The sequence below is a fragment of the Pimephales promelas genome, chromosome 11 (genome assembly GCF_988280905.1).
Source record: "Pimephales promelas chromosome 11, fPimPro1.hap1.1, whole genome shotgun sequence".
NCBI classification, from domain to species: domain Eukaryota; kingdom Metazoa; phylum Chordata; class Actinopteri; order Cypriniformes; family Leuciscidae; genus Pimephales; species Pimephales promelas.
In genome coordinates this window covers 19,601,701-19,618,951 of record NC_142779.1, presented here as the reverse complement: position 1 = coordinate 19,618,951, position 17,251 = coordinate 19,601,701, and the positions used below count along the sequence as shown (strand labels likewise).

Below are 17,251 nucleotides of genomic sequence, written 5' to 3'. Positions count from 1 at the left end.
GCAAAAAACTGGGGGAATAACTAACCCCCCAAGTGACTATCATGATTTAACCTGTCGGGATGTATTTTTTTTATTTTTCATTATTACAAACAATTTTCATTATTTTTTTATTTCACTTTCGTTTTAGTGAATTAGTTTCACAGACTTTTCATACTGTAGGAACGGGTGTTCTGTCGAAGTTTCTTTTCTTCTTTGAGACAAATAAAATCGGAGTTATATTGTAAAATATCCTTTTATCGCGCTGACACATAGTACTTAGTACATAGTACCTAAAGGCCAATTTATACTTCTGCGTAGGGTGCGCGCAGTAGGTACGGCGAAGCATACGCACAGACGCGTCCCATGCCGCGTACCCTTCGCCGTCGCCTGACGCGCAAGATCGGTGATTGGTCGGCTTGGTAGCATTGCATTTCCTCCTACGCATTTCCGCACGTACCTTCTCACGCATTTCCTTCACTGGCTATGATTTCCACACGTACCATCTCCTCTGACATCTTCTCTCGTTTCTGCCTTTCAGTTTTAGTAATTTCACTAAAGTGAACTGTTTTTCCACCTCAATAAGCTCCAACTCCAACATGATCAGCTCTCTTTCAATCGCCATTGCTTGTAGTAACCTAGCTGCGAGGAATCTAAACACAGTGGAACATTAAAACCCTCCGCCGCCAACTAGCGTTTCGGAGCAGTACTGCAGAGCAACCAAGACCTGAACGCAGAAGTATAAATGCTCACAACGGCGTCGCCTACGTGCGTAGCCAACGCCGTACACTACGGCGTACCCTCGACGCAGAAGTATAAATTGGCCTTAAGCATTCAGTGATCTTTGCGCACTGCCACTTCCATTGAATCACCGATCACTCTGGTGAACTGATGACGGACTACACTAGGTTTATTTATACAGCATCCTTGGTAAACTAGTCTGATTCACTAAAGTGCCGGTGTCGTGCCGAAAAGTGATGGTCCGGCAAAAACTGTTGGCTGGTTGCGGGAGCGCGCGCAGCGTGTTAAAGATGTATCGCCCATTCTCTTTACGAATACAGTTGCTTTTATGTGGATCAAACAGACATAACGTGCAAATAAACATCACTCACCCAGTACTTTTTACCTATTAAAATACCTGCAAAGGACCAATACAACCATTACACTGCAGCATTTCACCTGCCAAAAAGTGATTGAAGGCTCTTATTGATTGAAAGGTTATTTCTGCCCTGAAATTAGCTGATTATATTCATGAGGGTTAAATCTGACTGATATATAACTCACCTACTACTTTTTACCTATTAAAATACCTGTAAAGAGCCAATACAACCATTATAATACATGTATTTCACCTGCCAAAAAGTGACTAAAGTCTCTACTTATTGATTAAAAGGTTATTTCTGCCCTGAAATTAGTTGATAATATTCATGAGGGTTAAATCTGACTGATAACTCACCTACTACTTTTTACCTATTAAAATACCTGTAAAGGGCCAATACAACCATTATAATGCAGTATTTCACCTGAACAAACAAACGCGCTACCTTGTTTTATTTTAAAGTTTGGACTTTCATCCTGGCGAACCGCTTTAATACACTTCTTCCTTATACTCAATTCAGTCGGGAATCCATGAAAACTTAAGTAGGCTTGGCGTTGTTGGTTAGATTTACAAAGTGGAACAGAGCAGTGACATCTAGCCTTCGTTTCAGTCATTGTTGAACTGCGTTGGAAGTGGACATGCACAAAGTTGACAAATCCTGCCCGTGAAACCCGGAAGTGTGATAATCCCATATGCTGTGTTTGTTTTCAAGTCCATAAAAATGCATCCATCCATCATAAACGAACTCCACACGGCTCCGGGGATTAATAAAGGCCTTCTGAAGCGATGCAATGTAAAGAAAATATCCATATTTAAAACTATAAAGTAAAATAGCTTCCACTTGAACACTAAAGAAAATATTTTGAAGAATATGGGTAACCAAACAGTTGGGACCCCATTGACTTTCATAGTATGAAGAAGAAAAAAAAATACTATGGACGTCAATGGGATCCATCAACTGTTTGGTTACTGACACTCTTTTGCATCCATCTGAATTGCGGACAAATGAATCAAACATATACAGCTTGACATGTAAGATTTGTGAATGCCTTTCTAAACAGTCAAAGGCACATCAAATACATACATTTACTTGGATTTAAAAGTTTAAATTCTCCCATAAAAATTTCAGTTGTTACAATAATAGATATAAAATAGGACAAATTGGTTTACAAAAACGAAAAATGGTTGAAAATGTTAAAGGTCAACTATCTGAATAACAGATCATTTAGATGCTACAGTATATGGCTACCAAGTATGCATGATCTAGAGCAAGACTGTACAAAACAACATTGTTCTGTATTCTAACACCTCCCAGAACTACACCCTGTCAAAACCAATAAAACATCAGATACACTGCTAGGAATCAGAGGCGATATATTATGCACCGGCCAAAGAGACTCACATGAGCTGCATATCTCCTTCTGTTGTTCTTTTTCCCGCTGCATCGCTCTGTTCCTCATCGCATGCAGAACAGCTGAGGTACGGGTCCTGTGCAAATGCCCTGCTGGGCTGTCAGGGTTCTTTTATTCATTCTACCTAGATGGGGAATATGTTATGGAAATATATGGTGTGTTAATGGTAGCAGCAGGGAACCAGGGAGCAAAAGAATGAGTCGTGCTGAGAAGCCACAGATCTGGCCCATTTTTATTTATGAATTGTAATGCATATTCACCACAACCTGGATCTTTTGATTTCTTTCTCACAAACAAATCATTAATGGATTAAATTAAAGTGATGTTTTGTTTTGCTTGTTCAAATCCACCATGTTACATTCTCTAACTTTGCACCTTTCAATTTCTCTCCAGCAAGTGATCATCAAAAGTCCACTGGCCTTGTGGATCCAACCGCATCCTGGTGATTCAGTGTCCTCTCACTGAGGAGAAAAGCAAAGAGACACAAATCATTTACTCTGTGTGTGGGTGTGTAATAATTCATAGTAACAGCCCTGGGGACAAGTTATCAGCAAAGTAATTACCGCACACCACAATGAGAACCTTGTGAAGAGGCTCCATGTCTGTCTGTGCCTGTGGTGGAGGTCGGTCTGCTGAGAGGTATTGATAAGGTAAATGTGTTTACCTGTGACATGCATTTAAGGGCTGTTGTCCTTATTGTACGGAGCAGCACAGGTGAGAGTAAGAAAGACAGACGCCATCAGTTTAATACATCAGAAATGAGCTACTGGGGTTCAAATACAAGAATATAAATAGTGAGTAGATATTAATACTTAAAAAAAAAATGTTTTAAGTTATTTTAAAGGTTTATTTTGGCGATAAACATCGGATGATTTTGTTAGTAACAAAGACATTTTAATTTATTCAGGCTGTCTTGAATACCCTCCAGGCCTCCACAGGTCTCTCTGGAGATGAACACACAGCAGTTCCTAAAGGGATCACATCTCGAGTTTAGTGACACGCATTATACTGTATGTGCAGCACACTGTTGGGAGATTAAGTTTGATATTAGAAACTCTTGGGTTAGGGTTGTAGCACAATAACAAAATGGTTTGGATTTGATTACACTGTAAAAAAATATTTTCAAGATTTGTTATCACAACATATGAAGAGTTCAGATGCAAAAGCCTCTAAATGCCATTTGAAATTTTCTTCTTTAATGATGATTTTTATCAAACTTGTATATTTAAGTTCAGTAATTTCACTTAAATGGCAATGATAATTACCTATTAATTGTTATTTAAGTGAAATTACTGAACTTAAATATACAAGTTTGATAAAAATCATCATTAAAGAAGAAAATTTCAAATGGCATTTAGAGGCTTTTGCATCTGAACTCTTCATATTTTCTTTTGTCAAATCAACTTTATAATAATTTATTTAGTTGAGATAACTTACTATTTCGAGTTTCTGATGATTAAATTAATCTCCTTCATTGTATTAACTCATTTTTTCCAGTTCAATCAACTTAAAATGTTAAGGCAACCCAGATTACTTACTTTTTTAAGTTAAACCAACAATATTTTTTTACGGTGTAGTAATCACAACATTTTTTTCTTTTGTCAAATCAACTTAAATAATTTATTTAGTTCAGATAACATATAATTTTGAGTTTCTGATGATTAAATCATTCTCCTTCATTGTATTAACTCACTTTTTCCAGTTCAATGAACTTAAAATTTTACGGCAACCAGGTTACTTACTTTAAACCATCAATATCTTTTTACAGTGTAGAATTGTTCTTATACTGTAGCTCAGGCCCCTTGCACAAGGATATTTGTCAAACGTGTAAAATTATCACTTCAAGGAAGAAATTTTGGCATCAGTCATTTTAATTGGAAATTGCAAACAAACAAATTTCCATATCTTAAAGTGATAGTTCAACCAAAAATAAAAATGTTGTCATTACTTACTCACCCTGAAGTCGTTCAGTTGAATGCTGAAGGAAAAAAATGATTATTATAGTGTTTTTTGTGCAGGCCCGGAAACAAGTTAGCATTTCAGCACTTCTGGTTCCATTGTCCAGTAGTTTTTTTGGTTAAATGCTTGAATGTCAGTGGTTAACACAAGATATTTTCATGTTTTATTCTACAATACAAATATAACACATCAGTAATGCCCCGTTGTGGTTTTTAAAGCTGCTATTTGTCTTGTAAAAGGCTGTTGCTAAAGAGTCTAAATGGGACTACAGAGGTTTTCGGAGACATTATACTGTACATCATTCGAACAGTCTCTCTCATCTGCTTTCACATTCTCATTGTGTTTATGATCACGCTCTTGCAAACTATTAAAACCCACTTTCAGGGAATTATTTTTTTCTTAAGAGTGAAGAGTTGCTAGAAGTTTAGTGATGGTGATGTTGAAGTCATGCGACAATGGTGTAGTTTAGCTTTTGACTTCTTTATGCTTCAAAAGGTCCCACTTTATATTAAGTGGCTTTAAGTACTATGTACTTACATTGAAAAATAAGTACAATGTATTATTGTGCTCATGTTATATTGTAAAACACTTTTGCTGCTATTGAGGTGTGATACGGGTAAGGTTAGGGACAGGTGTGGTGGTATGGGTCAGTTTAAGGGTAGGTTAAGGTGTGACGGGAGGGTCAACTGTGTAATTACAAATATTGGTAACACTTTAGAATACGGTTCCTTCGTTAATGAATAACTACACAAGAACTAATGAGTAACACAATATTAACAATCTAGTAACTATTATTAACTAACAAGAAACTCTGATTAACGAACTAGTAAGTAATAGCGCACAGACGAAAGTGGTAGTTCACTATTAAGTAATCAATAACTACTATTTTTTTAATACTTCCCAGAGAACTACTGAAAAAGTTTATTAACAATCTAGTAACTACTATTAACTAAAATAAACTCTTATTAACGAATTAGTAAGTAATAGCTCACAGATGAAAGTGTTACTAGATACTTCTGTGGGAATTACTAATTATTTGGATTCGTATTATAAAGTGAAGATCATTGGAACTAACTAGTAATTACTAAAGTATTACTAAAGACATTTTCTAAAAGTTACTAAAGTTCACCAAAAAATCTCAAACGTTTGCACAAATCATGACTAGATCATGTAGTAACACTTGAGTAATTACTAGTTAGTTCCAATGATCTTCACTTTATAATACGGATCCAAATAATTAGTAATTCCCACAGAAGTATCTAGTAACACTTTCATCTATGAGCTATTAATTACTAATTATTTGGATCCGTATTATAAAGTGAAGATCATGGGAACTAACTAGTAATTACTCAATTGTTACTAAAGACATTTTCTAAAAGTATACTAAAGTTCACCAAAAATCTCAAACATTTGCACAAATCATGACTAGATCATGTAGTAACACTTGAGTAATTACTAGTTAGTTCCAATGATCTTCACTTTATAATACGAATCCAAATAATTAGTAATTCCCACAGAAGTATCTAGTAACACTTTCATCTGTGAACTCTTACTTACTAATTCGTTAATAAGAGTTTATTTTAGTTAATAGTAGTTACTAGATTGTTAATAAACTTTTTCAGTAGTTCTCTGGGAAGAATTAAAAAAATAGTAGTTATTGATTACTTAATAGGGAACTACCACTTTCGTCTGTGCGCTATTACTTACTAGTTCGTTAATCAGAGTTTCTTGTTAGTTAATAATAGTTACTAGATTGTTAATATTGTGTTACTCATTAGTTCTTGTGTAGTTATTCATTAACGAAGGAACCGTATTCTAAAGTGTTACCCAAATATTAATTATAGCTGTAATTACATCCTGGAATTTTAAAATGTAAGTACGATGTAAAAACATGTATGTACACCATAAGTCCATTGTATCAAATTATTAATTTCAATGTAATTACATAGTATTTAAAGCCACTTAATATAAAGTGGGACCTTTTCTGCAGTTATCCAAAAGCCACTGGAAAAATCCTTTTGTGTTTTTGTCAAAGGAACACACAGACATCATGCCCAGGGAAACAACTTTATAACTTTATTCATAGTTGTTTTATAGCAAAGCAAACATCAAAGGATGAAGGCATAAGTTCATCTGATATACAGTATGGCACCACTTAAAGGAGTAAATCAACCTTTTGAATACACTTTTTAATCATCATCAACCAAAAGACATAATATGCAAAAAAACCAAACAACCAAATAAAAAACCCAAACAAAAAGACAGAAAACATGTTTGATTTGTTTAAAAGAAATGCATCACTCATCAATTAGCATTTAATTCATTCAAAGCCACACACTTACTATTTGCTTTTTATTTTTTTTATTTTTTTTGCCATCACCATTTTGTGATTATGTACTACCTATCTCATGAAATAAGGCAGATTTTTGAAAATGCAGAGACAATCTGGTAAAAATATTGAGAGCTTGCAAATGATATCTGTTTATGCATGTGACAGGGAGGGAGACCGAGAGAGAGGGACTGTAAATAAAACATTTCAAACAATGCTGGCATGCATCTAGATACACTTGAGGGAATAGATTTGTTAGCGCACTCATCAAAAACAACCACGTCAGTCTGACACAACTGAGGTTTTCCTTTTTTAACAGGCAATCGCAGTAGACAGAGCAGCTTTGAAGATGAAACATGATCAATGCTCGTTTGAGAGATTAAAAGGGAGGCTCTGCGAGCGTCGTGTCGTTTCAACGCCTCTGTTATATAGCGTGCAGAAGGGAGGAATGTCACCACTCCATCGGAGATTACAATCAAGCGATGTTCTCCTCGTTTGACCTGACTTGGTTCTGAAGCTCAAACACGAAGCGAAAGCCTCTTTAAAGTGACATCATCGGTATATATATACACACACTCACTCGCGCGTATGCAAACGGCACATTTACAGCCATTTTAGTGTTTTTCACCTAAAAGAAATCTTAATCGATGGACAGGGCTGTGGAACCGAATCAGATTTGGTCTGAATCTTACATTACTGTGCTCTGCAGGAAGGAAAATTCAAAATCCTTGGCTTTGCACTTCATCTACTGTATAGTATTGCAAATCAGCTTGTAGTTAAAAGTGTCAGGGTGGTTTTTGGATGTGTTTTGACCAATCTACCTAATTCAAACCAGTTCAAATCCAGCACCAGGATGCCATATTTAAAAAACAACAACAACTATTGATCAAGCAGCATGTCAAGTGAGGTATAGCAGCCCCATTCTAGCTCCACAATCCCTGCACTCTGATTCAAACTCTCATTTGTTCCTTTTTATATAGCTATATATTCGATTTATTATCAGTATGAAGAAGTGGAAAGGAAATACAGGTAGAATAGAAGGAAAGATGGTGAATGAAGTGGGGGTCAACTCTTTTCCCAGTGCTTGTGGGCGACTCCCTGGCGTGGGACAAAATTGGTGAGATGTTTGCCTTCACACAGTTTGCCGGCACTCGTTCCTATGAGGCTGATTGTCGTCTCATTCCTGTGCGCTCTCGTCGCCTTGGCCGTCTTGGGGAAAGCAAACGTATAAGAAAATAAACAATTACATGCTAGCAATCAAACAATTAATCTGGACTAATGCACAACACTGACAGAATTGTTTCAACATGAAACAAACATTGAGCCTATTTAATTTTTTCTTTGTCAAACCACCCACTTCCAACCACACACACACACCCCTTTATATTTATACTACGGCTCAAACACAGTGAATTGGAAATGAACACAGTGCTCTGCTTTGGCTTTACTCTGAAACATGCAGCGCGTCAGACTATATATTCATATAACTGCAGTGGCCATTGTGATTTGAGCCATTTCACATTCTTACAACCATGCACTGGCATAAAAAAAGTTACTGGGCAACAGGATATAGTAACACTGTTCCAATGGCAATTTCTCTTGCTAACAGACTAAGGGTGTCCTGGGAGCATGAACTAAATGAATTAGAACATATAACATTTTGCATTTATTTAGTAATTATATGAGGACTTCAATCGTCATAATACGGTGGTGGTGATGGCGCAGTGGATAAGAGCCTTTGGTGTGAGAGACCACTGCGAGACACCAATGTGTCCCTGAGCAAGACACTTAACCTAGTTGCTTCAGAGGCGTGCGACCTCTGACATATATAGCAATTGTGAGTCAGTTTGGATAAAAGCGTCAGCTAAATGAATAAATATAATGTAAATGTAAATAATTCCAACTACATTTTTCTTTTCTCAGAATTTTCAGAATTCACTTGGGACTGTTTAGGTCGGTAAATCACATCCCTGCTTCATGCAAACTTGCTCTAATTTACAGTGTGTTTTGACTTCAATTTCATGTTGGCATCAATATTACTATACAATAATCAAGTACTATACAATAATACTAGCCTGAGTTTCCCCATACTGCCTTTGTGCAGCACAATTTTACTCAAGCTGCAAGGCAGTCTGGATACCATAGACCAAATTTTCACCTCAGCGACGGGACCAATCACAGAATGGGGAGGGAGCCGCAAGACGATGACGACGTCTTGCAACGTCTATGGATCCAACATGGCAGCAGATGCGGCCTTAGATATCGTTCGAAGTAGTTTAGAACGCAAATAAATCTCTGACCCATCGTCTAATTTCTGTCGCTCTACATACGTCATCTAATTGACACAATTGGCTATGAGCTACGTATACATTTGATAGACATTCGTAGCACCCAATAAACGGTTCTGGGCATTCGTAAACCACGCCTCAAATACGAGACAATGAACATCTCAATGAGACGTGGTCTGATGTTAGCCAGGCAACAATAATACATCAATAATACGGTCAATCAATACCTCCATTTGTATAGATACCCACAAAAAGATACTGTACAAAATATTTTCCTCTCAAACTCAAAGGGAATGAATCTAAATGGCATGCTGGGAGTTTGTATGTGCGGCCCTAAGAGGGAAGCTGACCCCAGGGTTCCCGAAATGACAGCACAGCAAAACTCTTATCACACATGATTTATCAGCTTTCTCGCACTGCGTCATCTCTGCGCTCCGATCACACACACTTTGTGTTTGATTTATTAATGTCCGTGAGGTGGGCATGCAGGTAATTCATCAAACTCAATTTAAGGAGGCATGCCAACACGTTTACTCTGAAAAATCAGGGTCACTCCGCAGTTCCAGATCAGCAGAGAGAAAGTGAATGAGAGAGAAAGGAAGTGAAGGAAATGTGGATTAAGCATAACGGGTCAGAAAAAAGTTGCGAGCTTTTAGTCGAATGATGAGGACAATGAAATAGATTGGGACATTTACATGAGTACGTTTCTCACAGCTGCTATTGATTTTTCGCTTTTACCTTGGGAATTTGGTCTGCTGTCTGTTGGAGTTGAGTCGGGCTCTTGTGAGCTCTTGTCCTGGGCTTTCACATCAACTAGAGGAGAGACAGAGAAAACAAGGGAATACGAGGGAAAAAGGGAGAAAGAGAAGGGGAACGAATGACTCGAGATCAGAGAATGAAAATTTAGATGCCACTGGGTGACATCTCATTGGCTACTGTGCTCCTCCTAGCTGAAGTAAATGCAACGGATGCTAAAGGCTATGCCTGAGGCAACAGAGGCTTCAACAGAGCTCAGGGTGATGAGATACACCTGTGCATGCTTCTTCTGAAAATTCATAAAAAAACCCTCTCCTTTCCTCTGTATAAATAAAAAAGCAAGCATTTGAGGAAGTGACACATTTACGACTGTTCCCTCTTATTTTCCCGGTTATCACATGTGCCTCTCAACTGTCACAGAAATAAAAAGAGGAAAAGTCCATTCAAACATTTTAAATCTTTCAAAAATGCATCAGCTCATACTATGCTTTCTAATGAATGAATAATAAACCATAAATTTGCATTGGAATCGTGACCTAGTGGTTAACGCACATGCTCACATCTCTGATCCTGGTACCTGTATTTTCGCGATCAAACTTTCATATAAATAAAGTAACTAAAAGGCCATAAAAATGAATTTACATCTGAAAACACACACACACACAAACACAGCTCTACTTTCATCTGTACAAAATGTATGCATTTGAATTGGAGTCAAACTGAGCTGTGATGCTCATACAAGCGAGGTGAGTTTGAATCTCATTGCCTTTCTCTTTGACATACTTTGTCATGACATGCCCTCTCAAATCTAAAGTGACTAAAATGCCCAAAAATATTCTACATTTTTGATTTTACCTTTAGTGCTGCTGGTGTTGTTCTCCTTGGCTGCTGTTGTGACAGGATCTAAACAAAAGTCACAAATCAAAGTGTTAAGTTCTCTGTGGCTTTGGTTTTTACAATGATACTGGCTCCATATTCTGGATTCCTTAGTATCCTCTTTAGGAAGAACAGCAACTACATTCTTTTATCCCCCAAAACATGATTATATAAATATATATAGTGTAGTGTGTTTAGACAGTCACTTCAATAAGAGATTATAGCTATTGGTTATTTGGTATGAGACCCATGCATAATATTTAAACATGAAAAATATGGTCCAAAAGCCGCTCGCCTTCAAGAGGAACAAAACAAACGCAGACGAAAGGGGAAGCATAGAAAATTAATTAGAAACTGCCTTGAGTCTATATCAGCGTGAGCCTTATTCTCAAACTAATTCAAACTCCTTCTATAACTTTCTCTCTTCTATCTCTCTGCCTAAATACCAAAGCAAACCACAGCATGAAATAATCTCCTTCCTGCGGCACATCCACGGATGATGCAAGCACACAAAACTCAGTGCTGCAGAATGTCTCGCCACTCAAACAATAGCGTTCGTCTGCAGAACAACAATATTTACCTTCATGAGAATCTCACAAACATCTTCTGAACACACTGGCACATCTTACACATACAATACAGAACATGGCCTCTGCTTTCATGCTAATTTCATCACAATTCTTCGGATTACGGTGGCGATGTTTCAACAACTACAGACGGTGGCTTTAATGCAGTCTTTCAGAAGGAGAGCAACCCAGACGCTTCGCTCTCTCTGGTGGCCAGCCAACAAATTCTACTGATTTAACAGAGCAAAGCTACAAGTGATGGATTTTTGTTTCGAACAAGGAAAAAAAAAGGTCTTTCCATTGGAGAAATGGAGCAGCAGCAGAGTGTCTGGATGAGGAAAGGTGAGGGAGTGTATGGGCAAACACCACCGCCATGGTTTCATTTCATTCTTGTCTCGCGGCACTGTAGAGGGAGAAATTGAAACTGAGTGCGATACGATTCAAAAACGCTGTTTCCATTACCGCCTACTTCTGGAAGCAAGTCTCCTCTCTGTTCCTTGCTTCGTGTTTTTTTCTCCATATTCCTGCACAATTGGGGAGCTGGAGTAAACAAAGAATCACACACACTTACAGAGGCAGTGCAGAAATGTACACTGCAGAAAAAAAAAATTCATTGCTTGTCATCAGTACTTTGTTCTTGTTTTTAAGTTAAATATATATCTAAGCATTCTAAAAACAACATACTTTTACTTGAACTGCATTTTTTTTTTTTTATTTTATTTTTTTTTTTATTATCCCATTGCTATTTTTTTCATGCCCTAAGCATGAATGGAAAAATACTGAATGATGTGTTGACGCTTAAACCATGAAAAAAAAAGCAAAAATCATTTGCTTGATAAGAAATTATTATACTTAATTAAATAATACTTATTTTTTGTATATTGTAACATTATAAAATGACTATATATATATATATATATATATAAATACACACATGCTTGTATATATTAAATACACATTTTCATGTATATAATGTATATAGATTTATATATAATTTATATTATACATAAATAATATTTTTTTTCTTAAATATACATGCATGTGTGTGTATTTATATATATATATATATATATATATACAAATAATTATACACAGTGCACCCACATATATTATGTAAACACAAACTTTTATTTTGGATGCGATTAATCTCGATTCATCGTTTGACAGCCCTAATATATATATATATATATATATGCGTATGTGTGTATATTGTTTTAACAATGTTTGGGAAATGACTTTTGCTGGACAGATTCTGACTTTCACATCACTTCTGCAATGCTCTTAGTTATTTTGAGATGAGCACTGCATTTAAAGTATATGGACAAGCACCAAAGTGAGATAGTTAAGGCTGTCACTCGAGTGAACCTGCAAGCTCAAGTGAGACTCGGCTTCCTCCAGACGCTCCGTCTGTCTCTCTTTCCATGTAATAATGTCATGGCTGAGAGGGAGCCCTGCCACTTTGGGATCCTAATAAGCAGTGCTGATCAAAACACAACAAACCAGCCTTTGAAAAGAAGAAGAAGAAGAAGAAAAAAACAAGATACAGGAATTTCAATCAATGCCTGTGCTCGCTTCCAACTGCTGCCATCATCAGGAGATGCTGCAGAAATCAGCCAGCTCTCTAATTTAGCTTTACAGCCGACAACAGTTTGAGTTCGGCCTTTCGGGAGGAGAGTCTGACGTGCTGTGAAACAAATAAAGTAGCCAGAGGCTGTCAAGTAGGAAAAAGTGTGCGAAATGTGACATGGAGTGTAGCCGTGCACTTACTTTCTGCAGAAATGTGAAAGAAAACAACTGAATTTCATTTCCCTACCCAGCAGCCTATTGATTGATTTCAGGTTTCTAAAGTCACAGTATGATGCCATTATGATTTAAAATCCCCACAAATAATTACATATTTGGTGTTAGGCACCCAACTCAGAAGTCTATACAGGTGGCCTGAACTGATGCGTTTTGGTTATTTATACTGGTTATTTATTTATTTATTTATTCATCCTGACAACAGTCCACCAGAGACTCCAGTAATCTCTTCTGCACAACGGTTGAGCGAGCTCAAGATAGTCGGGTCTTTGAGCGCTCTAGCTTAGATAAATTGTCATATTTTCTTTGCTTCATATGCTTCCCTTGAAATTAACTGCACTTAGGCGTAATGAAAGTTTGATGGTGTCTTTATGTGTGTGGTATCTTTACAGTCAGTGCTGGACCACTCACAAAGCTTGGAAGAAGAAACAAGTGAGCGAAGCGAAGGAGATAGAGAAAGGGAGGGAGTGTGTTGGGGGGGGGGGGTGTATTGGGGGCAGATGTAAGTCATATTCATATTCAGACAAGCAGAAAATTAGATCCTCCACCAACCATTCGCTCTAGAGATCACGAGGGGCTTGTGGGTCTATTGTTAGGCTGCATAAATCGACTGTGCCGCACAAATAATGACCGGCCGTGTCAGGCCAAAATCAACATCTTTCCTCGCCCCCTTCAATACATACAATGAAGTTACAGACAAAGGCCAAAGCACGAGTGTAGTAATCGTATAGTAATCCTCAGAACTCAAATGCTGGTGCTGGTTCAAGGGGTTGACCAATGCCTTCACAAAAATGACCAATTTCAATCAGAGTTGTGAGCTATTCCAGCCCGTTCATATAGGGGACGCTATGTGACAAAACGGCGAAATACTACGCACATGGCACCCTTTATCGTTAATATAACATGCGAACCCAAGGCGTCATAAATCCTTTAGCGTGAATATGAGACTACCCTACCCTACCCCACACCTAAACCTACCCATCACATGCACGTGTTATATTAACGATAACGGGTGCCATGTGCGCATTATTTTGCCGTTTTGTCATATAGCGTCACCTATATGACGCTAAATGATGAGAATGCGTTGGCTATTCGGAACTTAACTGAGAGGCCTTTTTAAATTCCTAAATTTGAATTTAAGGTGACAAACAGGAAACAGATTTGTAATTTAAGTTCAAGTAGAATTAAAATAATTAAAAAATATATTATAAAACTTTAAAAAGTGTTACTTTAAATGGAAACGACACAAAAATGTAGTGGTGGAAAAGAATTCACTCAGAAATTGCTAGTAAATTTTCACAATTACCAAGAAATGGCAAGTATCACAGAATTACACTTTAAACATCCATCCATCATCCATCTAGCTATAGGAAAACATTATGAAGCACAATTGTTTTCAACATTGATAATAATAATAAGAAATGTTTCTTGAGCACCAAATCAGCATATTCGACTGGTTTCTAAAGGATCATGTGACACCGAAGACTGAAGTAATGGATGCTGAAAATTCAGCTTTGGTGAGCATAAGAATTCTTTCCAAAACATAAAAAAAAAAAAAAAAAACAACTTCAAAAGTTAACGGTACTGTAATCAAAAAATAATTCTAAAATAACGAAGTTGTACCCGCATACAACAACAGATATGTACATGTAATGAAGCGATCTCAAAATAGGCTCTGGCACCAAAGCTGGCCCAACAGATGTAGTGAAAGCATTTTCTTCTACTCACAAAACATCAGTATACACAAAACAAAAACAGCCGTAACATTATTTACCTCACAGTGATCGGCTTGAAATGAGAAAATCATCTGTACATGAAATGCACCACAGTTTTATTCCACCTTTAGACACCGTTTTTCGAAGACATACAAGGCTGAAAAAGCATGTCTAATGCAATCCTATCAAATGCAACTGGACTTGATTTCAGATTATTTTAGGAAGGCCAATCATCTGAGACGCTTCAACAGAGTTTGAGAGAGTCTTTTTAACAGTCCAGGCACCTGCAATGTACCATCCCCATTGAATGCCTGGATTGTTCAGGTTCTCAAAGCCGTTTGACTCTAACAGCAGCTCAAAGCCGACCACAAACAACCAAACCAATAACCCTGGCCTAACTGGGGCACAAGCCCAATGTAATCGAACCAGTGACTCACAAAAGCACCTCGCCAGACAGTTTTCACATGTCACTCAGAAGGTTAATGGAAAAGATCTCGACTGAAAGGAGAACAAGAGAACAAGCTTACAGCCGTCCGAACAATCACACAAGGCTTGCTGAGTAAAACCACTCGATATCCCACAAGTCGACTGTCCATCACAGTATGTTCACACCGTATGTTTGGTTTCTGGATTTCATATAATTAATCAAGCTCCTCTCATCTGGAAAAGATAAGCAGCACAAGTACCTTATATCTCACTTTAGGTAAAGAAGCTCATGGTGGTCTTCAAGCTGTGCATTCATCATCTAACTTGTAAAATACGGTATTCTTTACGTGAATAGCCACATTTTAGACTAAAGTACGGCTTTTGTAACGTTTTGTTACGAGTTCAGCCCATAATTTAAACATACATCAATGTAATTCCAGGTCTATTCAAGCGCAACAACGGCGGGCAAGCTTTTCAAAGAGCCAGACCATGAGAGCTAATGAAGTGCTAAATGTGGAGAGCAAACTTCATTTTCATATGTAAATATTCAAAGGTTGCGGGGCGAGGGCAGGCATATTTTCTCTGGAACAACACTAAGGAGAGGAAGAGAAAGAGAAAAGCATTCTGGGAGGCACTTGGAGTGTGTGGGGCTTTTTCTTTCTCTGTTGCGTCGCTGTGTGATGGTGAAGCTTCAAACAATTAGAGGCAATTAAAAGGTATTGAGTCGAAACAAACCCGGTAGGGAGGGCTTCGGTTGTAAATACCACAGATCTTTCTCATGCACGTTCCTCTGTGAAAAGCCAAGTGGTTCCTCTCATCTGCATTTCAGCCTCTCAAAGCAAAGAGTGAGAAATACAAGGAAGGGTAAAGTTACAAGATGTGCTTTGACGAGCTGCCATTGTACAAAGAAGAGGTCCTCAATAGGTCTGAAAGGCTTCCAGTTCTCTCGGGCCAAGGCGGCCTTGCTTGGAAAAACAAAAGATGTGAAAAGAGAACATGGGGTCGCTTGGTTTAAGGGTCACATTGAAAGCGCTGAGGCGAATTGAGTAGGGAGGTTTGTGGAAGATAAAAAAAGTTCATTAAGCAGTAAACGGAGGGGAACGGCAGCCTTTTTTAATGCATCACTCAAACCATATGATAAAATCATCATGTAACATGAGTCTAACGTGTGTTTTCAGAGCTGAAAGCAGTAGTTCACCCACAGATTAAAATTCTGTCATAATTAACTCATTTACTTCTTTCATCAATGGAAATGTTGTATAAAGCACTGTTAGCTAAATTCCATGCAAATAAATGGGGACAAGAGATTTCAAGCTTCAACAAGGTGGTGAAAAGTTGGTCTATTACAACTTGGACGCTATTTCAAACCGTTCTCATCCCAAGGCATCATATACTGACAATGTGTATACATCCAACGTACATGGCACCCTTTAGCGTCAATATGAGACATATAGATATATATGGGCCAGAAGGCGCCTCCTAGTGGTCTAACCCTAATCCTACCCCAAACCTAAACTTACCCATAACCGAAGCGTGTTATATTGAAGCTAAAGGGTGCCATGTGTGTTGGATGTACAGTATACACATTGTCAAAAGTGTCACTATATGACGCCCTAGGATGAGAATGCGTTGGCTATTTTCCAAGTCGTCTGAAGCTATATCATAGTTTCGTGGGAAAACATTTTTTGATTTGTTTTTCACTGATAATCTTCCCACACCAATGAGCTATATCTTTAAATCAGTGTGCTGTATAGTCTAGAACATTAGTCTGATAATAAATCAATCATTCAGACATCATCCCATAAACATCCCATAAACTGACTTAAATATCAGTCTGTTCATCACACAAAGCAATCAAATATCTTTAGCATGAACAAAAAATATGTTTGGGGGGAGAGAAGTGTTTAATAAGTTAATGCGCAAGTACAACTTTCTCTTTCTTTTACTCTTCTTTGCCTATAAATTATATGGGAATGACTACAAGTCCAAAAGCTATGATGATTCTAAAACTATAAAACTCACACACACATACTTACAAAAAAAGGAAAA

General features: G+C 37.5%; 1 protein-coding gene across 4 annotated transcripts in view; it reads right to left on the bottom strand.

Moving 5' to 3' along the window:
• Positions 1–6,499: 6,499 nt before the first annotated feature.
• Positions 6,500–17,251, bottom strand: part of macrod2 (mono-ADP ribosylhydrolase 2) — a 618,043-nt gene continuing 607,291 nt past the window's right edge. For 3 of the 4 annotated variants that reach the window (XM_089117150.1, XM_039653234.2, XM_039653237.2), the window contains 3 exons: positions 10,675–10,722; positions 9,802–9,876; positions 6,500–7,984 (listed from right to left, as the gene is read on the bottom strand). In XM_089117150.1, coding sequence (XP_088973276.1) covers positions 7,953–7,984; positions 9,802–9,876; positions 10,675–10,722 — 155 coding nt within the window. In that variant the 3' untranslated portion in view covers positions 6,500–7,952. The remainder of the gene's footprint in view (positions 7,985–9,801; positions 9,877–10,674; positions 10,723–17,251) is intronic. The other variant, XM_039653236.2, reaches the window with a different exon arrangement.